This window comes from Diadema setosum, chromosome 10, assembly GCF_964275005.1.
Source record: "Diadema setosum chromosome 10, eeDiaSeto1, whole genome shotgun sequence".
Lineage (NCBI taxonomy): Eukaryota > Metazoa > Echinodermata > Echinoidea > Diadematoida > Diadematidae > Diadema > Diadema setosum.
In genome coordinates this window covers 36772720-36796743 of record NC_092694.1, presented here as the reverse complement: position 1 = coordinate 36796743, position 24024 = coordinate 36772720, and the positions used below count along the sequence as shown (strand labels likewise).

The following is a 24024-nucleotide window of genomic DNA, read 5'->3' as shown; positions in this document are numbered from 1 at the left end:
ACTTTTAGGTTTGTTAAAACGAAATTTCGTTACAACGGAATTAGTTATAACGTGTAGCGTAACTGTTATGAGGTGATATAGTGCGGCAAAGAAGACATAAATTGCAGAATTTATTATGCGCACTCACCTTCAGTGCCGCTCAAAGAGGTCTGATCTAACGGCGGAGAAGAGTAATCCGAATTGTCCTGTTAGCAGCTCCAAGCAAATATTATCTTTCACTGTAAAAACATCGGTGTTAGATTTAACACCATAGGTGTTAAATCTAACACCGATCAATCTTCAATAGAGGACCACACCCACAGGTGTAGAAAATGTATTGTGACGGTGTTCAAAAGTGTTCACCTGGCACTTCGTGGTGTTAATTTGACACTGTAGTTGGTGATATTTTTGACACTGCGCTAGAGTTAATTCATTAATGACACCGCATGTTGTTGATTTGATATTGGTGGTGTTAATTTCAATGGTATAGCACCCGTCCAGCTTCAATAGGAAACCACACCAACTGGTGTTACTGTGGTGTAAATGTATTTACACGTTTTTTTCAAAAATCAAGTACTTTATCGGAAAATTCTTCATCGTCTCGTTGAAGTTCAGAATTAACAAGAAATTCAGTAACTAAGAAACTATCAAAAAAACAATTTTATATCTTGAAATGACACCCGGAGGTGTTAATCTAACACCATGAATGAGCACCTGAAATTTAACATCAGCTCGGTGTTTCATCGGAAGTAGTACACATACGTGCATACAAATATCATAGACCTAAATTGCCTCTGTCATCGTGGTCATAATAAATAGTATTACCATTACAGAAAATAATTCATCTGTCGTGTAATCTGTCACCGGACTTTTTGCAGTGTTCAAAAACACATACACACACACGGTAGACATAGAAGAGACACAGCAAGAAGAGGATGCTGGGACCTCCGGTGATTATGCCTGATGTGAAGACAAGTGGCCCGTTTCATAAAACTTGTCATCAGTGACAAGTTGTCATAGATGTGACAAGCTACTGAAATCCTTGCATCTGATTGGCTGAGAGCAAATTTGTCATAGAAATGTGGCAGTTGTCACTGATGACAAGTTTTATGAAACGGGCCCCTGGTTTGAGTATTACACAGCGCACACAGGGGACTTTGCGACAACACAATGTACGTCATACTAATGCTTCAGACAGGATATTGCAACATTACAAAGCTCACCAGTGTTCTTGCACAATGTGGCTTGCTGTTTTTTCTTTTATTTCTTCTTCTTCTATGTTTAGTGCACATACCATAATTTTGTATGTTTTGCCCAAATGTAGTCGACGGAAACAAGAGCTTAATTCAGGAAGTCCGCAGGATATATCATTGTGTGATAGATCATGTTTACACTAGCTGTGCCTTTCTCATCTTGGCTGTTGTTATGCGTCTGTAAAATTCAGAAAGAGGAAAGCAAATAAACAGAAGAACACCTGTAATATAAATTATGATATAAATCGGTCATAGGTATTTGATATGATGATATAATATGTATGATATGATATGATATGAGTATCTATTGTCTGTTCAATGGTGAAAAGCAGAAATTTGTTTTTCACTGGTTGACTTGATATGATGATATGATAATGATATGATATGATATGATATGACATGATATGGTATGATGTGAGTATCTAATGTCCGTTCAATCATAAAAAGCAGAAATCTGTTTTCACTGGTACACAACGGAAAATACATTATTCAAATGCAATCACCCAAATTTTACGTAAAGTAGTACACATACGTGCATACAAATATCATAGACCTAAATTGCCTCTGTCATCGTGGTCATAATAAATAGTATTACCATTACAGAAAATAATTCATCTGTCGTGTAATCTGTCATCTGTAACCTGAATTGGGAGATTTATGTTGCCTGAAGATCTCTCTCTGTCTTTCTCGATATAAAAATCATGAAATTGTGTACACAGGCAATATGCCTTATATGTGTATTTTCCTATACAAGACTACACAAAATCCACCAGGATTCTATATATACACAGGGAATAGATAAATATCATATCCGTAACGGTGATATCTCATGATACTTCATTAAATTTTCTGTTATGGTCGTTCTTGGTTTTTCCCCTGTTATCATCAGTATTACATTTGTGTGTGTGTGTGTGTGTGTGTGAAGCTGATAGAATTTAATGTCTAAATGTCAAATGAAGTGAAAACTAGTAAACGACCAGAACTTTGCCACATAATAATGAACGCAAATAATAATTATAATGATAATGATAATGATGAAAATAATAATAATAACAATGATAATAATAATGATGATGATAATACTAATAACAATGATAATAATACTGATAATGATAATGATTATAATGATAATAATGAAATAAAAAAAAACAACGCTTCCTCGAAAAGGTTACACGTAATGTCTCTATCATCAGCTGATTAATTCAGCAAACATCGTGAATCGAAATGAGAACTTTTTTTTCTGTATTTTTTTCTATCACATTCGCCCAATGGGGAAAGTTGAAGAGAAAATCAAAACCAATGAATGTATCATCAAATTCTTAAAATCAGATCTGCAAGATGGAGGAACAGAATGGACGAGGAGGATAGAGAGGAGAAAAGAAGAGCAGGAGGAGGATGAACCCAAGGAGGAAAGAGAAATGATTAAAACAATGGAGTGATAATAGTAATGGCGGTCATAATATAGTAATATACAAATGATGCACAGGACAGCGTGGATCGGTGAGAATTGGATGCGCGATTTTAACTTTGGGACGAGAGCATCCAATTCTTACTGATCCACAAAATTAACCTGAGCATCATTTGTGTTATAAAATGGGCCGGTAAATTCATGAAATACAAGCATTTTCCCCATTATGTGCCCGGTACACCTACAACACTACACAAGACTTTAACAATGCGTTCGGATTTTACCGGACGAATGGCCACGCGTTTGGATTTTACCGGACGCATGGCTCAGTGTGGATCAGTGATTCATGAAATACAAGCATTTTCCCCATTATGTGCCCGGTACACCTACAACACTACACAAGACTTTAACAATGCGTTCGGATTTTACCGGACGAATGGCCACGCGTTTGGATTTTACCGGACGCATGGCTCAGTGTGGATCAGTAAAAATCAATGCATGACAATTGACCACTCAGATTGCAGAGATTCTAAAGCACATAATAATAGTATAAATAGAAATGACATGTAGGCATTATAGCATTATTTTAATTCTAGCAAAGAATTCTAAACGAAGGACGCCAAAGAAATCAACTGAACTACATAACTGTATGCCTTTTTTTTTATTTGCAAGTTTTAATTGAAATAAATCTTAACCAACCCAAACAAAAATATGTGTTTATGATATTTTTCTTGAAAAAGTTGAACATACCTGAGACCAAAGACTACGGGTAAAGAAGATGGGTGCACGCCACGAGACCGACACCCACGAGTCATACAGCCCACGAGTCATAGAGCCCATGAGTCATACAGCCCATGAGTTCGACACTAAGCTAACAAGGCCCAAGATACCTTGTTATCTGTCGTACTCGTGGGCTGTTTTTACCTAGTGTCGAACTCATGGGCTTTACTTGCCAGGAGACGAACTCATGGGGTGTATGACTCTTGAGCTGTATGACTCATGGACCTCTTTTCAATGTCGAACTCGTGGGCTGTATGACTCGTGGGTGTCAGTCTCGTGGGATGGACCGTATTTCGCGAGGGGTCTCCAAAGATGAAATCAAAATTGGGGATTTGGCTGGGATGACCCCAAGAAGACAATGGTAAAGAAAATGTAATCTCTTGTGCTCACCATTCCAGTCTTTGAAATAATCATTTCAGCGATTGCACAATGGATGTAAGTGAGTGTTCTAAGGGACAGGGAAACCAACTTCGTGGTCTGATCCTTTATAGTGAAAAATTACAATTGTAATTGCAAATTTTCATCTCTTAGTGTGCTGAGTGCCGATTCAGTTTATGAGGCATAATCAAAGTTAATCAAAGTGAGTCTTTTCGTAGTAGAATAATGATATACTGTACAGGTGACGGGAGTAGATTTGAAAAGTTTAAAGACAGAATTTTGACGATAACATTAACACAAGGCAAGAATCGAAGGAAACAAGTGCAAGGAGTGTCATTATACCACTCTTAAGATAACCTAGAAATAAAGACAATGGAAAGACTTATGAGAACGCTTCTGCCTTATGATCATCATTATCAGGACAACTGATATCATAAATACAATTTTCTTTTAAAAATTGAAGCTGCGTATCCTCGACTTGACATGAAATAAGCTGCACAAAAACCTGACATGCAGATTTTCTTACATTCTACCAGTGATTTTTACCGTTAACTAATGTTATTGATAGATTATTAAATTTATCCACTACGTTAACATCCTTCATACACACAATCATCATTGCTACAGTATCATGATGGAAAATACATAATATGAATAGAAGGACGAATTGCTATAGATAACAAGAATAGGAAAGTGGTGATATGTGTGCTGGTGAACTTGAAATTTGTGAGGCAATTAATTCGTTACATCCTCTAATTTGTATATGTGATTGTGATAATTTATCATTGCAAGTGCAATGTAAACCATCAATTATTCTCTGTTCTGAGTAGGCCTGATAGCCACGGAAAAAAATATTGGTATAATATGATTATACTCGGGTGAGTTTTTTTTTTTTAACTTCCATAGGTATTACTCAAACACTGAATAACCGGTCTGTATTTACGCCGATGAAAGACAATTATCAATTACTAGTACTTGCAATAAAAAAGTTACTCGGTACAAAAATTATGAATTTGAATAAATATGCAGTACCTGCTGCATTTGACATATGAACAATCACTGGGTATCGGGTGGAAGTTCGGTAGTCTATATAGCGGATACGACGTTTGTCTAGCAATCAGGAGTCGGTATAGTTGAAATCCAACCTGAGTCTATATGCCCATGATTTTCATCATCAGGGCTCTCACTGAAAATGCTGAATAATCGGTGCGCATTTGTTTACGTCGATGAAGGGCAATTGTCAAACAGTGTTGTAATGAAGACAACTCGACGCAAGAATGACCAATTTGAATCTTTAATAGTGGTCGTAAAGATACGCATGTCCAAGAAGTTGTGACTGGGTTTGTAGTGCCGAAAACTAAAATACCCTTGGAAAAAAAGTCGATGTGGTCTCCCGAACAATATTCATTCAAAAATATTTCAAGCATTAAAACCATTGAAAATTTCTCAATTTGCCGGTGCACTTCAGACACGTGATTAAGATTTATCTTCAATCTCGACGTTTCAAGATGTTCACACAAAAAGCAGTATATTAGATCTGATAACGGCAAGAAGTTGATGTATTGTAAATCTGTTTAAAGGAAGTTAGATGGCATGGATAACGAATGTGACGTAATGAGAGATTGTTAGCATAATGTTAATATTTAGCTGTTTATGGAACTGCAATTAGCAGATTAGAAGGTTGTGTTTCCGTATTTGTCTTTCCCCAACAGTATATAGTATACACACAGGTTGCAGGAATGAGATGTTTCAAGATGGAAAACAAAATGGCACGTAAAAGCTTCGGTGTGGAAAATGTAGATCCTTAAACAACTACCACGATTTGAGGTTGCTACGCTCAGAAGTTCATCCACAACAATAATGATTCCATACACTTCAACTTTCACAAAATGTCAGCATACTGGACATTAACACTAGATACAGTGCGGATACATGAAAGTTTGATGGTCGTTTTGAACAAGTTTAGAATGTGCGGGCCTAATACTTGCGGTGCTCTCCCTTCGGGCTAAATTCCTATATTCTCCTACAAAAGCAGGATATGACGGGTAAAACATCGTGTCTATAGCAGTTCATACTCGACAGGATTTAAATCATGATCTTCTTGTATTAAATAGGATCCAGAACCTTAATCGTTTTTACCCCTGTGCTCCTACACAAAGTGGTATGTGGCACAAAGATCCTGCAAAATTCCCTTGATCAGGATAGCTGAGTACTCCAGGTAGCTAGCATCGTACGCAAAGTGTGTTACAGGTGTCACAGTTTATATCCAAAGTTGGACGAATCTGTGCTCATCAGGCAGCTATTCTACAGAACCAAGCACATCATGGACGCCAGCCGTTCACAAACTTGATCACCTTGATAGCGTGAAATGGCGACATATGAAACTCCTTCTCTAAGATGTCTTGCGACATTGACTGCAAGAGGGCGCCGTTCATCTGGTCCTCCAGGAAGGCTTCTATGACACGATCCTGAACTTTGAGTAAGGCCAGCGCCTGCGCGACTTGCTCGCACGTCAGACGAGAGATGTCCCTCGGAATGTCCCGGATGGAAGTAATGTGCGGGAGCTCCATATCGTCGGATTTACTCGCCTCACTGACCATCGTGTTAACTTTAACGCTTTCCAACGCGGGTATCGGTGGAGGAGGAACCTGGTCAAAGAAATTAATGAATAAAAAAAGATATCTCTTCTTCGCTGAAATCCTTGAATCTGATTGGCGGAGTGCAAATCTGACAGTGAAATTCATTTACTGAAATGTCCCCTCTATGACGCTAATACTTTGACGCGCCCAGGTTGGACAAAGTGATCCCTATCGGGGACAGCCGTCTTTGCCTATGTTTTTGAGGGTTTTTTTTTTTCCTCCCTAAAAAGATCGTCGTAGTATTTAGGGCCTCACAGTCAAAGCAAAAGCAGCACATTGTGTAGCGGACAAGGCACTTTAGAACACTCCACCATCTTTCATTATTATGATTTGTTTGAGCCATGAGGAAAATAATAAGAGATGGTTATAAAAAGAACACAGATCTGAGTCTTGTCAACTAGACTCGTTTGCAGATCACACCTTACATGCCTTGTAAAATGAATCGCATGACTCGTTCCAATTTCCCGAGTTGAATTTATCTATTTCAGTAGGGAATTTGCTTAAAGAATGATAACCTTGTATGCCAATGTTAAGATTGTGTTACCATTAATAAAGGTAAAAAATTAAACCAGTTCATCACTTACTGTTTCACTTTTCAGAACGGTTTCACGTCCAATCCTGGACGCTTCATCAGCTCTCTGATTTGATGGAGGGGAAGGTGTCGTTGCCAATCGGTGCAGACGCACTACCGACGTTATTGTTCTGTTTTTGTAGGATTCACTCCGATTAGAACATCGGTAGCGCGTCTGCATCGATTGGCAACGACGCATTCCCGCCACCAAATCAGACGAGCTGATGAAGCGTCCAAGATCGGACGTGAAACCGTTCTGAGAATCAAACAGTTATTCCAGGCCTCCATTTCATAAAAGATGTTGGATAGCAACTCATGCTGGAATGGCAACTTGCCATAGCAACAGCCAATCATGAAGCTGGATTCTTGTCGTTACAATGACAATTGTCATTCCATCAAGGGTTGCTATCACATCAACTTTTTATAACATGGGACCTAGATGAATTCATTTCATTTTGTACCTTTATTGAACGTCATCTGGATTAATCAGAACCTACACCAATAAGATTGTGTAACCATTGTAATGTCGGTACCTTTGACATGGAAATGGTTATCATAATAATTAAAGCTTGGTCTACTTTTACGAGAATCACAAGGATATTAATTACCGGTCTGGGGTTCTTGACGACCGGAGCTAAGTACTCATCCTCTTCCTCACGCTCTATCGCTTCCGCTTCCGGGTCGCCGGAGTTAGTCCGAGCGCCCTCTACTGGTCCGTATGGGTTGCTCTTCCGGCCTTTTCGAACAGATGGGTGAGAGGGGCGAGGAATTATAGTCGCTATTGGTGGGCCGTTTAAATTCAGCGGTGGACGCGGTGTATCCGGGACCGGAGGAGCCGGTCTCTCATTGATCGTTTGGTTGGAGCTGAATTTGATTCTTGCGTTGGCGTCCCCAGCGTTTTTCTCATACCTTGAATTACCTTTAGGGATTCATAAGAGAAAATAGAAAGGAACAGAAATTCATCGAACGCTCGAGAAAAAGAGAGGGTCAGAGAATATGCAAATAACAATGGTATTCCTCTGTATGATTCACGTATCCTTTGCAATACAAATTTAACAAATAGCATAAATCTCCAAGAAATACAAGAATGGCTTTACAAAAAAAAAGAAAAAAGAAAAGGCCTAAGCTATGCTTTAATTTCATTTTGGTAGGAGGTTATGACACTCCCCCCCCCCCCATAGCTGCCTCCACTGTACACCACTTTTAATAATATCATACTTCTAAACGGACACACATACCTATATAGATATTGTGTATGCGTACGTTTGAGTATTTGTGTATGGCGTTTAGCCGTTTACCTCCACTCGCTGCCAGCAGATTGTCACAGGAGGAAGAGCGCGGGCCTATACAAGGGGGTAGGGGCGGAGGTGGTCGGATTTCGTCAAGCAGGTCGCCACTGTACGGACGAGATCCATTCTCGCGAATCCTGAGGGTGAATGATCCCGGAAGCGGAAACTCCAGCGTCGACGACTTGTTGTCGGGCCTACTATGGGGCAACTTTGGAAGCTGCCGATAAGGTGTGGAGTGTAGGGGAAGGCCAGGGGTGAATGACTTTGATCGATCAAGTGTGACGCTGCCATGGCCGGTGGGCCGTTGGTGTTGAGTGATACGTTTATCAACACCTTCAAAGACCGACCGTAGGTCGACAGAGCTGTGGCTTGAATTTAAACCTAGAATTCAAAAGAAGAAAATAGAATGGATGATATACGGTAAGTAAAAGATATGAAATTATACTTCAATTTATGAGTGTTTAATTCTGACTGGTTGAAATGGAGGGGAGGGGGGGGGGGGATAAAAACAATTACTTGCAGCCTCTAGGATCCCGTTTAAATTGAGTGAAAAGGCCGGGCTCGGCCGCGGCCTTCATTTCACTATAAACGCGCAAAATACTTGAATTAAAAGCCCGGGCCGGGCCCGGCACCCTAAAAGGACAAAATTGCGGGGCCAAGTACCGTAGCTGAGGCCGGGCTCGGCCCGGCCCTGCACTGTAAACGGGGTCTTGGACACCGTCTACAGTAAGACCTCGTTTACAGTGAGTAAAAGGCCAAATGTGGTACCAAAATCGGCCGCGCATTTGGCCAAACTCTGGAGGTAGTCTCGGCCGCGGCTCGGCCCGGTCTTTTCTCACTGTAAACGCAAATTGGGCCAAATGCGATACCAAATTGTGACCGGCGCGCTCCCAGTAATGATACTCAATGTAGTTTGTTTCAGTGAGGTATTAGAATATACTGGTTTGTTTACATGCAGAGCGTCACTACGACATAATATTGAAAGGTTTGAATTGAAAGCCAGGGCCGAGCCCTCCAGAGTAAACGGACAGAATTGCGCGGCCGAGTACCGAAATTGAGGCCGGGCTCATCCTGGGCTTAGTCCGGGTTCGGCCCAGCCCTGCACTGCAATCGGGGTCTAATGCAATACGATTGCAGTGCAAACGGCCGTTGCAAACGATTCGATTACGCATCACTATTCACATAGCGTGTCACAACTACTGTCATAAGCGCAGCAAATTATTAACCAAAAAATTGTCGGTGTGATAATTTCGCTTTGAAACTAATATTACAAAGGAATACCGGACTATGAGAACAGCAAAAAAAAAAAAAAAAAAAAAAAAAAAAAAAAAAAAAAAATGGGTATCATCTTTGGAGACCCCTTGCAAAATAAGGTCCATCCCACGAGACCGTCAACCAAGAGTCATACAGCTCACGAGTTCGACATTGAAAAAAGGTTCAGGAGTCATACAGTATACGAGTCATACAGCCCATGAGTTTGATATTACCCATGAGTTCGACATTACAGTACGGGACTTGTATGTCGGTCTCTTGGGCCTTGTTTGCTTAGTATCGAACTCGTGGGCTGTATGAATCGTAGGCCGTATGAATCTTGGGCTATAATATGATTCTAGGACTGTATAATTCGTGGGTATGGAACTCGTGACGTGCACCGGCGAAATATTGCAGTAGTTAATCACATGTCATATAGTGAAATACAATGTAATAAAATGTAATGTTATGTATTGTAAAGTGATGTTATGTAATGTATTGTTATGCAACGTATTGTAATGTTATATGATATTATGTAATGTAATGTATTATAATGTAATGTGATGTTATGTAATACGATGTAATATATTGTAATGGAATGTAAAATGCATAAAATTTTGTTGACCATACTGGACTTACTTTCACTGCTAGTCGATAAATTAGCGATACTTTCTTCAGATGGCCACCGAGGGGGCAGCGGTGGAGGGTAATCAGCCATCGGCACGTCATCCATGTTGATCGCATCATCATCACACGGGGGCGGCGGAAGGCAGTCAAGTGGTGGCGGAGACATCGGCCACACATTCTCGAAGGGACCCGGTGGGGGAGGTATCGATGGTCTTATTTTGAAAACCGCTTGGTTGTGACTTCGACCGCACTGGAAGTCAGACGGTCGGCGATTGGTTTCGATCGAGGGAGTAGCTGAGCAGCTTTCGGGGTCTATGTTTGTTGTCGGTCTTTTTTTCAGGTCAGCAAAGCAGCTCGATAACTCTTTGAGCTGCGGATTTGTCTTGAGCGGTAGGGTCTTCAGTCTTGTGAGGGGAGGTCGTATTGGGGGCGATGTACCAGCAGGACAGGACTCGGGGGTGGCGGTGGGGCGACCCGGTAACGGTGGCGGTAACGGCATGTTTTCTGCGCATGTCATCGTACTCATGCGGACATCGTCTGCCATTATGAAAAATATCAAGAATGAATGAGTACAATTTAATCTTTTGAGCTTTGTGATACCATACTTTGCGCCCCTGATTATCGCTAATGTGCCTTTTTAAAACTCACATTTGGTTTTCTGGTGATGTTGATGGCCATGCAGTAGATGTAATACAAGTACGACAGTTTAGTCTGTTAACTGGCTTCTAATTAAATCTCTTTTGGTAGACATTCATTATCATCATACCGTGGAAGTAGAAAAGTTATTTCAATTAAGGAAAGCAGCTACTACAGCTGCTCTCGCTCTCTTCATTTATATGCATACTGTACATGTAATGACATTGTCTATATTATATATATTTATATATATATATATATATATATATATATACTATATATATATGTATATATATATATATGTATATATATATGTATATATATATATATATATATTTATTTATTTATTTATATACGGATGTGTGTTTGCATGCTTCTATGCCAAAGTATATTACTTTTAAAAAGAATAGAATTGTCTACCTCCTTTAACATCTGGTAAGTCCTGACATGACGCACTGCGATGGACTGGCTTTGGTACCTGGTAGTGAGACCTATCACCTGTCGTAGGGTGTGGCCGATGATGTTGTTTCATTTCCTGAGAATACCAGCCGCTGCTACTGGCTCGGAGAGAATACTGTTTTCACCCCCGAAAAGAATTACAAAACAGAAAAAAAAAAAAGAATCTCAAAGATGTGGAAACAATTAATTTAAGCCATGGCTCTCGTATGACTTAGTCCAAAACGTGACGGATACCTGACATAATAATACACTATTCCGAAGCCGACTGAAAAATTAACTGTTTCTGGGTTTCGTAATGCAAGGTTTTATAAATATATTATACACATTATATACAACCCTGCTGGAAAGAATACAGTGCCCCGCAAACAGTGTGCTCACACTGTGTTCACATAGTCGACAGTGTGAAAATGCTCACAGTGTGAGGAAGATTATTTCACACTGTGGTATGGTTTTCCACAGGGTACTCACAGATTTCAAGTTCGGTACTGGTGCTAGTGCTATACATAATATCTTAGCACTAGTGCTAGTGCTATCTCAGTACCAGCACTTGCGATAAACACCGAACTTGAACTCAGTCGGTGTCGGGAAGTTGATGTTAAAATTATGACGCATTTTCCGGTTGCTGGTGTTGGGCCCGGTGTTGAAAGTTGTCTGCTGAACCGAGCTCCGCCATTAGTGTTGACGAATTACGTGTTTTTTCTCCACTGACTAACACTAGCCCCTAGGGATTATCATCTCGGAGACTCCAACTCTTCCGCTTTCGATGGGAGATCTCCCGCCGAAAGCCTATATTTGCAGAATCTCCCGTTCTCCCGCTTAAGATTTGTTTCTGGAAAAGGATTTCTTACTTATTGCCATCCTATGTTAAAAAATAAGCCTTAGATAGCACGAGAGAGCATCTAGAACCAGTAGAGCTTCCAGGGCCCTTAAGTGAGCCCTGGACTATGGAAAGCCATATCAACATGGAGTCTCCCGTTTGCTAGGGGTTTCAGGCAGGAGAATCTCCAGATCAGAGGGTGCTTGGGGTTGGAGTCTCTGTGACATCTTCGTCATTTCAAGTCTCGGTGCTGATGTTAGCGTTGCTGTGTGACACCCACATTTACCCCCTTTTTTCGTCGTCAATTCCCGCGGACTTCACGGTAGTTTGATGCCAACACGGCAAGACCTAGTGTTAAGATCGATTATTGTGATCAGTGTCGTTGTGTTAATCTGACCGTCGGTGTTGGAGCTTTAAGGCAGGTTTAAGGCAGATAGCACTGACACTAGCACCGAACTTGAAATTACCCAAACGTGTTCACACTGCCGAAACGTTTGATTTCAACAGTGTAAAGAGATTTCACACTCTGTTCATACTGTGTTCACAATCTGTTCACACTATGTTCACAATCTGTTCACACTGTGTTCATAAACTATTAACAATCTGCTCACACGGTGTTCACAAATTATTCACACTCTGTTGCACATTGTGGGACACTGTGTTCTTTCCAGCAGGGAGTGCTCGACTTTAGCTGGGACCCAGCGGCCCAGGGCCACAAAAAGATTGATGTCGGGACACCAAATTTTCACGAAGGCTTTTTGCTGCTGGTCCGATCGGACACATAAAATTCAAAATAGATTATTATTGTTCGTTTTATTTCGGGCTACCAACAATACAAATCACTTGACAACCTTAAGGGCAGGTAAAATATCAGGACGCACGCAAAACGAAAATTGACTATAAAAATCGACGGAGGAGAAACCTCCACCCCCAAAAGCATCGCTATAATAATTATTATTACATCTGCGGGACACTTGTATGCCAAATTCCCGTCAAAGTTAGAGCCATATCTGGTCAAAATCAGTAGAGGTCAAAGTTCTTACCGGACGCCATCAGCAACGATTTCCATGCGAATTATACAGTCATGTCAGTTTACGCTCGTTTGATTTCTTCGATAACGACTGTGAAATATTGAAGGAGAAACACTGAGCGATACGCTGTCAGTCGTGGAGGAAAGTAAAGCGAAGTACATAGGAACTTACACCCATTGCTGTGTAGTTTGGTGAGGATTCGCCAGGCTCAGGTAAGGGGTCGATTTCGCCTTTTTCTTGATCACCTGCCAAATATATATAAACAGAACTTGTTAAATGTCGTAACATTTCTTGCACACATAATAATCATATAATACAAAATACGGTTCAATTATCTATCTATATATCAGCTACATGTCTGTCTCTCTTATCTGTCTTTCTTTCTATCTTTCTATTCTGATAGAAGTCAGTCTTTACAGACATATATTATGATACATAATTATAATTTATCAGGGATTGTTCGAAAAACAAACTCGTATTCATGCTGACTTCTGACAAGCGGTTTTACAATGGCCTTTATCACAGCTTGTAGTTCCGAATAATAATACATCATGACGTGCGAATTACACGATCTTTACCCCCCGTATGGTCTCTTCTCTAACATTCGATTAGCAAACAGGCTACATTTTAAACATAACAAGAAGTGATTGTTTCGGAATGTCGTTACATCCTCATTTCCAATCCGACTTTGATAAAGTTCTTCACTCACTGTTCAGCATGGATTTTTTTCACTCTTTCTTATGAAATTGCTAAAATTTTGGAGTGGATTTCTTATATTATCTTAGATTATAATTTGCAAATATTGTATTTTTTGTTTCATTGGCTCGTGCACAACCCTTTCTCGTGTATGCACTATGGACTTATATGATCTTGTGTTTATGTTTCCTCTTTGCTACCGTGTTTGTAAGTTTGTGTCTTTTACTCAAATTGTATTTTGTATGTGATGCAGGGCCTCTTGGCAGAGCAGTTCCGAGTGAGCTGAAAGGGCTACCCTGCTAAAAGAAAACGGAATAAATGAATAAATAAATGAATAAATAGATAAATAAAAGGAGCCATCAAATATCTCACTGTGATTCGAAAGTATGGATGCAAGACTCTCGTAGTCATCTTCACCATCATTGTTGATGTCAGAGGAAGCGTGATTCGAACCTAAGGGGAAAACAGAACAAAGCACATGACAGATGACGTCAGTATTAAGGATACTAATCGAATTATGACAAGTTCAATGACTGAAATGATAATAATCCAGCTGCTGGAAAGAACACAGCGTCCCGCAGTGTGAACAAATGTGAAACACAGTGAATACATCGTGAACACAGTGTGAATTTTCTTCACACTGTTAAATTCGAGCGTTTCAACATTGTGAACACAGTGTGAAATTTCTTCACACTGTTAAATTCGAGCTTTTCAACATTGTGAACACAATGTGAATCATCAATTCACAGTGTGAAACAGAACCTTACTACTATGAACTCTCTGTGAAAAAAAAAACCCAAACTGCTCAGCACTGTTAAATTCGAGTGTTTTAACACAGTCGACTTTGTGAACACATTGTGAACACACTGTGAGACACTGTGTTCTTCCCAGCTGGGATGATAATGGTAATACAAAAATAATATATTGATAATAGCAATAGCAAGAATAATAATAAATGATAATAATATTGATGGTAGATCAGAGAACTTGTTACATCAGTTTACCTTGACAAAGAATGCTGAAGAAACAACTCGGATTTTAGGACTTGAAACAGTTCGATCTCTGCAGTATAACCAGCAAGTCCACTCTACCATGTAATTTAACAAGAGTGTGTTTTTAAACTAAGCGTGAGTTACAATAAAAAGAAAAAAAAAAACAGAACACACACACAAACAGGGAATTACCGGCATGAAACTTTTGCGAATTGGAGCCAACAGAATTTTTTTTTCACGGCGTGAACGTAGGCCCTACTAGTACGAGAAAGTACGAGTCAGCACATCATATGATAAGATTATTATTATTATTATTATTATTATTATTATTATTATTATTATTATTATTGTTATTATTGTTATTATTATTGTTGTTGTTATTATTATTATTATTATTATTATTATTATTATTATTATGCTTTCCCTACATCTTGGCTCCTTGCGAAATTCGCGAAAATTTCTGGTTTGTAGTAAGACTATATGATTATGTACCGTACCTTCAGACGAGTTGATGTCTATTGCGATATAGTCACATGACTTCCTCTTCTGCGCAGACGCAGATGTCTCGTCACTCTCCTCGGTTTTATCCAGAGATGCAGCTGTGCCAACGAGCAAATAAAAGATATTAATGTTTAGATACGCCCAAATGCACTTGCATGTTTCTGTGATATCAATGTGACTAACAAAAGACATGGCGAGGGAACATGCAAGTTATGCTGAGTCGAGGGGAAAGTGCATTCCAATGTCTTTTGTTAAACATTTCAGTACTTTAGCAATGATTGACAGATGAGGTCATCTGAGGAATACTGGTTTGGAAGGATTTTTTTTGTGGCCGTTCCAAAGTAATCTGAAGAAAAATAGAAGAAACAAAAATCGTACAAAATATATGGAATGTTTCTAGATATTCGTTTCACCGCAAAAGTGATGTTGAGTGTATCATAAATCAACACAAATCAACATGCATTTGGATTTCAGGGGCTCTTTAAAGACAATAATGACAAATTGCACTTTTTCCAAGTTTGAGTGTCACATGAAGGAACAATGAAGTCTCACTGAATGGATGAGATCCGTCAACATACATTAGTGACCAAATAAACCGGCCAGCTTGTACGAATGCGAGCTTGTGTTTAGGGCTTGTGGTCAGGGTTTCTTCTAACAATTTATGGTACATATTAACCTTAAATATAAACACCAGTGTCTGATAACGTGGTCACACCCACTAAGGCCAACTCACACAATCAATTTTTCTCTGTTCATATTCAACACATAGCTTGCAGCGACAAACCATGTCTTGAATATGAAGAGAACAAATGAATGATAGGTTAGCCTTTGTGGGAGTGATCAAGTTATCAAACAACGGTGCCATGTTGCAGGTTATGGACCATAAAAAGTGAGAAGAAACCTTTAAAGGGGATGGTTAGTAACTGATCAGTGGGAATGCTGGGGGATGATTGTTCCCATCCTTGTGGGATTCATTTTAGAGTACATTATATATCTATTGTTTTGTGAAAATTATTTGCTTCAGAATGGTCTCATATTCAAGTAATTTGCAGTTTGATGTTTCCAGGTTAGCATGCCTGTACAGTGACGGGGCATTAAACTGCACATTACTTGAATATGAGACCGTTCTGAAGCAAATGTGACCGTGCACCTCAAAACGAACATAAAGTCGCACACACTGATTTTGCGTGAGGACTGAAAATAAGTGAAATGGGTCACCCTAGCCGAACTCGACTTTTTCATATTTTCTGAAAGAGCGGATCTTCTTTTACATTATGCTAAAATTTGGTATCATAAAACGGCCAGGAAAGTGTGTTTTTCTAGTAGTTTATCTTGAACATTTTTGGTAGAACAGTGTCATTAGGTGGGTCTTTAGAATCCCATTTTCATTTCTGAAAAACCTTGTCCACACTCTTTGCTTTCAACTCTAATAACTTTTGAAAGGATAGTGCTACTGCTTTTAAAGTTGGCATTAATTATGGACAGAATGTGTTAATGAGGCATGCTTAATTTCCGTTTAATCTGATAATCCCTTCATTGTTGTTACTCTGGTGGTTTACTTCCTGTTTTTTGTCCCATTCATCGCACAGCCAGCACGGTTTGGTAAAGATTAAGCGCTTGAATAGACCCTGTACTTCAGAGCCTCTTTTCTCAGTTCACACTTTTCCTGAGTTTGTGCTTTCTTTCCAGTATTTAGATAGGTTAGGAGAGTCCATTTGATTTGAGTTATACACCATTTTAAAGCTTAAAGTCTGCTCTTTCAGAATATGGTCTTAACTAAAAATTCATGTCTGGCGACTTTGTGTTTGTTTTGAGGTGCACGGTTATTTAATAATTTTCACAGAACAATAGATATATAATGTACTCTTAAATAAATCCCACAAGAATTGGAACAATCATCCCCCAGCATTCCCACTGATTCCCACTGACCAGTTACTAGCCATCCCCTTTAACACAAATCTGCAGTCAAGCAGGGCACTGGCCTGTTACTTTGACCACTTTCATTGACAGATCCCATCCACTCAGTGATACATTCATTGTCCCTTTATGTGACACTCAAACTTGGAAAATGTGCAATTTGTCATTGTTGTCTTTAAAGTTCATGTGCTTAGCCATGCATGACATTTGTCAACATAATTACATATTAATGGAAAGAAGAAGAATTTTTCTTTCCTCACAACTAACAATGAACTCTCCATAGCTGACAAGTATGAAACGGGGGTAGCCCTCCAAAGTTGGATTACTTTTTTTATACGCTCTGTATAACACCGTGCTTCAGATAAATTGTAAAGTTTATTTCGTTTTTAAACTTGTAGAACAACTAGAGAGGATCTTAAATCTACAATTCTTTCACAATTAAACTTTCGTTATCATCATTTCCTCGCATTTTCCCTTAATTTTTAACATTTTGTTTCGACTGAATGTTATCACGATGCAGTTTACAATTACATTAAAGGCTGCACAACAAACTCCATGTCTGAGCTGTCTAGCCGTCTATATTCACCTTGTGGTTTCATGAGGAGTGACCTCGGCTTCAACTTTGACACTGGGACAGTCGTCATAAGGAATGACCCGTACTCACTGGCGTATATGTCCTGTAAGTTGGAGTAATGAATTACAGAAAAGTCAAACAAGAGTTAGCCTTTTGCCAAGGCCCTCTCACTGTATGGTAGTGAGCGAATGGGGCGAACGAAGCGAGCTCAGCTGAGTTAGCTGACTGCTCGCGCTCAGCTGGGTTCGCTTCGCTCGCACGTTATAGCCATCATACAGCGAGAGGATCTCGACAAGAAGCGCTAAACAAGAATAAGCTCGTCGATTATATTTCATAGTCTGTTTGTTTGTTTCTTTGTTTGTTTGTTCATTTTCCATCTGAGAAGATGGCTGGATAGCCCATATTCAGCTATGCTAAGCTGGTCTTCCGTGGGGTCCGGTTGGATGTGAGGCGGGACCACTTCACCGGGTTAAACACGATGGCCCGAATTCTCAAGGGTGGAATAACTTTATTACACCGCTTATTCCGCCGATTTATTACGCCTCTTATGCAAATCATGCCCTCGTGACGTAAAAAGACGCGATTCATTCCCCGGAATCTATTCTCAAAGGTGGAATAACTTATTCCCCGGAATAACTATTCCGCGGAATACTTATTCCAGCTTTGAGAATTCGGGCCATAGTCTGTTCAGACATCGCATGGATAGCATTTCGGAATACATTGATCGTTTAGATTTGCTTGCTTTTGTATATCTGATCCATTCTGACTTACCTTTGAGATGGAATTAACGTGAGGATCACCAATGGTGCCAAGATTCTCCATGTAGTGATGGTACTTCTTTGGGTTCATTGTCATATCCGATGACGTCACAAAGTCGACCTTGACATTTTTAGACATCACCATGACATTCAGAGTTGAAGGGGAGTTGTTGCCGTCTCTGATGCCCAGGACGTACTCAGCGGTGACTTCGCGGTCAAGGGTCAAGTTGAGGTCCAGGGTTCTGCAAGCTTTCAGCTGTGACATCGTCACCTGCGGCATCCAATCGGTGGGGGTAAAGTCGCGCACGCGCACAACGACCGGTAAACGGTACATGCGCAGAAGGTCCTAAAACGACAATATAAATCGACAAATAGTAAGCCTTTGACATCAGCGCTGGCAAACCTTTCTTTTTTCATTATGCAACAAGTATAGACATGATAGACGCACGATTGCAGCCACTTTGAAAATGAGACGAGATAAATTTGTCACTCACAGATTGCGGTTTTGCAAATGCCGTCCCAATAACCAACGTTTTGCTCCAGATTCAAAGGACTTGCGTCGTGTTACCTATCTGCCAAACACTAATAAATTGTCGAAAACACAATATCATCAGACAGAGAAATGGAACGTTTCCTTACTTCTAATCGAGATTTTAGTTTGGAAAAATCATCTTGATCATAAAAAAAAAAAAACCAAAGGAAAAAAAAAAATCGCACAAGAATATTTCAAAGAAACGAATCTTTTAAGTGATATATAACATCATTCTTAAATTCATTTTCAACGGATGAAAAGCGTTGAACATTTGTGATACCCAATATTTATGCCTCCGCCACGAAGTGGTGCCGGAGGCATTATGTTTTCGGGTTGTCCGTCCGTCCGTACGTCCGTACGTACGTCCGTACGTCCGTCCGTTCGCTTTCGTTTACGCGATAACTTGAGTAATATTTACTGGAATTTTACCAAACTTGGTCCAAGTATGAAGTATGATGGGGGAATTATTTGATTAGATTTTGGTTGAATTCGCTTAAAGGTCAAAGGTCAAAGGTCAAAGGTCAAGGTCAAATCATGAAATTGTATCCTTTTACGCGATAACTCAAGACTGAGTGGAGCAAATTTCACCAAACTTTGTTGGAGGATGATGTATGATAGGACAATTACTTGATTAGTTTTTCAGTGGAATCGGACAGAGGTCAAAGGTCAAAGATCAAGGTCAAATCCTAAAATTTATCTGTTTACGTGATAACTCAAAACTGGATGAAGCAGCTTTCACCAAACTTGGTCCAAGGATGATGTATGATGGGACAATTAGTTGAGTAGATTTTAGTGACATTGGCAAGAGGTCAAAAGTTCAAGGTCAAATCCTACAAATGTTGCAATTTCCCCCATATCTATGCAATGCCCGAAGGTATTTTCTTGAAACTTGGTGTGGACATGTACTGCTGCGTAAAGATTCTCCAGAGAGAGTTTCATGTCATAAGGTCAAAGGTCAAAAGGTCAAAGGTTAGGTGAAAATGTTGCAATATCACTTTTCTCACAAATGGTTCAATGTATCTTCGTGGAACTTGGTACATACGCATGTACTGTCTGGCAGGGATTATCTAGGGAATTTAGAGGTCATGGGTCAATAGTCAGGGGTCAAAGGTCAAGGTCAACTCCTCAAAATTTTTCTATTTCCCACATATACTAGTATATGCAATGCTTGCATTATTAGTTTCAAAACTTAATACATGCATTACCTAATGGAGATTCTCCGAGAAATTTCCAGCCAGAAGGTCAAAGGTCAAAGGTGAAGGGTCAAAGGCCAGGTTTCAATAACCCCCCCCCCCCCAAAAAAAAAAAAAAAAAAAAATCTATTTTGTACCGTCATCACACTCTTTCTTCCTACCTTGGAAATTACTCAGTGCATAAACTTCCCCAAAATTCCCCAAATATGCGTACCTGCACTCTTTGAAAATTATAGCAAACCCAGTTCAAGACATTTCTGACAAACCTGACATTGTACTATACGCCTATTGGGAGAATCATGCATTATGGCGGAGGCATCAGTCGCCATAGCGACATTTCTAGTTTTACCATGCAATGTCGTTTATGGTTATAAACCCAAACTGTTGATGATATCCTTTTTTTCTTTGCCAAATGTCGTTAGTGTCATTGTATCAAATACAAATTTGACACATTTCGTCACTACTTACATATTTACTGCCTGAAAAACAATTTCACATGTCAATCAACAGGGTAATCATGCAGAAAACACGCAACCTGATAGAATTAGCAGGGAGAATGTATTGGGCCTACGTCCTTGCACGAGATCAATTGGTTGGATTCGAACTTATGTCTCCTGTCCCTGAGTCCAGGGCACTTTCCACTATACCATATTCACGTACTACCAGCATTCCCTATAGAACCTATATAATATAACAGATGATGACTTTTGTTGTCGGGAACATGAACGAAACGTTCCACCCTCAGGGTTTGAAATGCCATTTCAGGAAGCAAGTCCAGAGACGAAGTCGAGGGACTTATAACCTCCCTCAATAGCATTTCAAACCCTTCGGGTGGAACATTCGGTATGTTCACTCCCCCGCCAGTCATCATCTATATAATTATTGTAGTACAGTTAGTTCAATTGTTCATTCACATTCATGAACATTGTACATTGTGCAAGACGATACTGTAAAAGTGGATATTTTCGCGCTCGGCAGGGTAAGAAGATTTTCGCGTGTTTTTAATTCCACCGAATCCAGACATCAACTACTGGTACATATGGCAAGGCACAAGCATAAAAATATTTGTGCTTTTTATTTTTGTGCTAGATTCTGGTTGCGCGAAATGTGCGAAAATTTCCACTCTTATAGTGAGGGTTTATAAAGACAAACAATATCATGGTGAACTGATTTGTGCATGTATGCTGCCAATGGTCAGCGGTACATTGTAAAATCAAAGAAACAAACAAGCAAAACCAGTAGCATGAACTCACCTGAATGAGATAGTGTTTAGTATCGGGTAGCGCATCGAAAATACCTTTCCACCTCAAGTCAAGCTTGCACACTTGTCCATCAGGTTCGTCGATTCGACAGCTGCGAGGGTAAGGGCAGTTATAATTTAGTTTAAAGGGATGGTAAAGTTTCGGTTGAGATGGAGATTCGGGTTTCCAACATGTTTTACAATGATTCTGGGAGATAATGAGAAACCTCTTATTCAATATTAAATAGCATGGTGTACAATTGTAAAAGGAATTCAAGGGTAATTTGAAGAAAATTGGTTCTGAAATGGCTACGATACCCAAAACAAAGTGATCCTAATGAAGGCGGGACCGTGTTCATTGGGCCACGACAGTGTTTGCTCGATTTCGTTGACTGACATCGCAACCCAATCTGTAGCCTTCATATCACTGTGCTGCACTCAGCTGATTAACAAAGTTATTTCCCTTGCAGGGACGAAAGTCTCTTTGCAAGGGCGTAAGCAATGTGGAAAAGAAAATAAGAAAACTTCTGTAACCAATTACCAATTGATTGTTTCATTTTAACTGGGATGGACCAATTCATATTAAAGGCATTATTTGCCATTTGCTGATGAAACACAAACCCAGTTTTAGGGTTTCAAAATATTTCTAAATAATGTGAGTTAGGGATATAAACAACCAATGTAGTATGTTGAATACGCGTAATCAATGTTAAGTATTGTTAAATAAAATACAAAATGTGATCAATAGTTACAATGAAAATGTTTATAGATTAAACCGTCTACAGTTATGGTTTAGTGGGGAAAATGGTGACATCTCCTTATACACGTATCTAAGGCTTTATCACAAAATCTTTATGACCACACAAACATCTGATGTTTTGTGATACCTGTTTTTACAACTGACCTACACATATGCATCAAATGTGATATCGTGAACATTTTTTAAATCACTACTCCCAATGGTAAAAAGGAGCCTACTTTTAAAGTGCTCTTTTTTTTCTTCAACAAGTCGATTACTTGAAGTGACGTACCTTAGATACTTATTCTTGGTGGTCCAGGGGGTGTGAACTCCCATGACTTCGAGGACGTGCCCCTCAATGACCTTCGTGTTCTGTCTGATGGACTTCGTAGTTTTAATCACCTTCACAAACCTCGGCAGATGTTTGGAGATTTGATCAACGCTGTTAAATCGCATGCATTGTTTCGACTTCGATGTTAGTCTGGACGGGGTCAGATCGTTTAGGTCGTTGAACGCGTAGCGCACGCTGCCGCGAACCACTTCGAATGAGATCGTGCTCAACGACTTCGGCATGGCGAGCACGGACGGGAGAGGCACACCGTTGTACTCTTGCATGCCTCTCAGCTCTCGCTCCTGGTTGCTCTTGAACTCGACTCTCGCCTGCACGATGTCGACGGGCTGGAGACGGGCGATCTTCACCACGTCTCCCTCGGCGATCTTTTCCGCTAGGCGTGGGTCGCTCGGAGTCGACGCGCACCGCAGGAGTATGGGCATGATGGGAGGACTTCGGCTGACGACCTCGGCAATCGTCTGGGTCGTGTCCACCCACGTGAGCCCGTCACCGTCCCCAGCCGCTGTCTCGAACATTTGCTCTCTCGTCTTGTACATGTTAGGCACCATCGTCACATGGGAACCGCCTTCCGGACTGAAAAGATAAATATGCACATAACAAGAGAAGGAACATGAATTTGGTTGATGCAGAATTTATCAATAATATAATTACAAGAATGTTGATAATAATCAGGATCCTACAGAATTAATCAGTTACTAATTTTTGCCCACAATCATGGTCTGTTTTATACGTCGTGGAGAGTAGGTACAATCATTGCTCAGGAACAAAATTATTATCGTGCTTGATAAGACTTATCAAGTACGACGGTACCACGTATGGGGACATTCCTGCTCATTATAATGTACCTAATCTAAGCAAGAGATTATCAAGCAGAGGGGTGAAGGTCGAGGTGTGAGTTTTCTTCAAGTTGTCTCCCTCTACAAATGAAATTTGTTAAGATCGCAACTGCTGATTTATAATTTTTTACAAACATGTCGGAAAAAGGAACCACGGGACTCGAATCTGTCATCTATACTGCTTTTCTGGCACATGTAGACCTACCTACTCTGCACGGACAGATTATGATTGTTGGCACATAATGACAGAGATAGTCCATAATATCTTTTGACAGACTTAATCCAGTATGAGGGAGAGTTTGGAGGAATCGTGACTTTATGTTGGGAAACTGTAAAGCTTTATTCATTAAAGGGGATGGCTAGTAACCGATCAGTGGGAATCAGTGGGAATGCTGGAGGATTATTGTTCCAATTCTTGTGGGATTCATTTAACAGTACATTATAAATCTATTGTTGTGTGAAAATTATTTGCTTCAGAATGGTCTCATATTCAAGTAATGTGCAGTTTAATGCCCCGTCACTGTACAGGCATGCTAGCCTGGAACCATTTAACTGCACATTACTTGAATATTATGA

General features: G+C 39.9%; 1 protein-coding gene and 1 long non-coding RNA gene across 2 annotated transcripts; both read right to left on the bottom strand.

The window, feature by feature from the left end:
- Positions 1 to 6119: 6119 nt before the first annotated feature.
- On the bottom strand, positions 6120 to 23160 carry LOC140233994 (uncharacterized). Its single transcript, XM_072314080.1, has 10 exons — positions 22553 to 23160; positions 21535 to 21634; positions 18570 to 18902; positions 17811 to 17901; positions 15304 to 15405; positions 14187 to 14267; positions 10188 to 10487; positions 8307 to 8678; positions 7617 to 7927; positions 6120 to 6446 (listed from the first exon to the last, which is right to left on the bottom strand). Exons 1-10 carry the CDS (start codon positions 23158 to 23160, stop codon positions 6120 to 6122), a joined length of 2625 nt encoding a protein of 874 aa, XP_072170181.1.
- LOC140234512 (uncharacterized) lies at positions 10522 to 13354 on the bottom strand. The gene is made up of 3 exons (XR_011901630.1): positions 13290 to 13354; positions 11232 to 11385; positions 10522 to 10712 (listed from the first exon to the last, which is right to left on the bottom strand). It is a non-coding gene; the product is annotated as an uncharacterized lncRNA (long non-coding RNA).
- Positions 23161 to 24024: the final 864 nt, after the last annotated feature.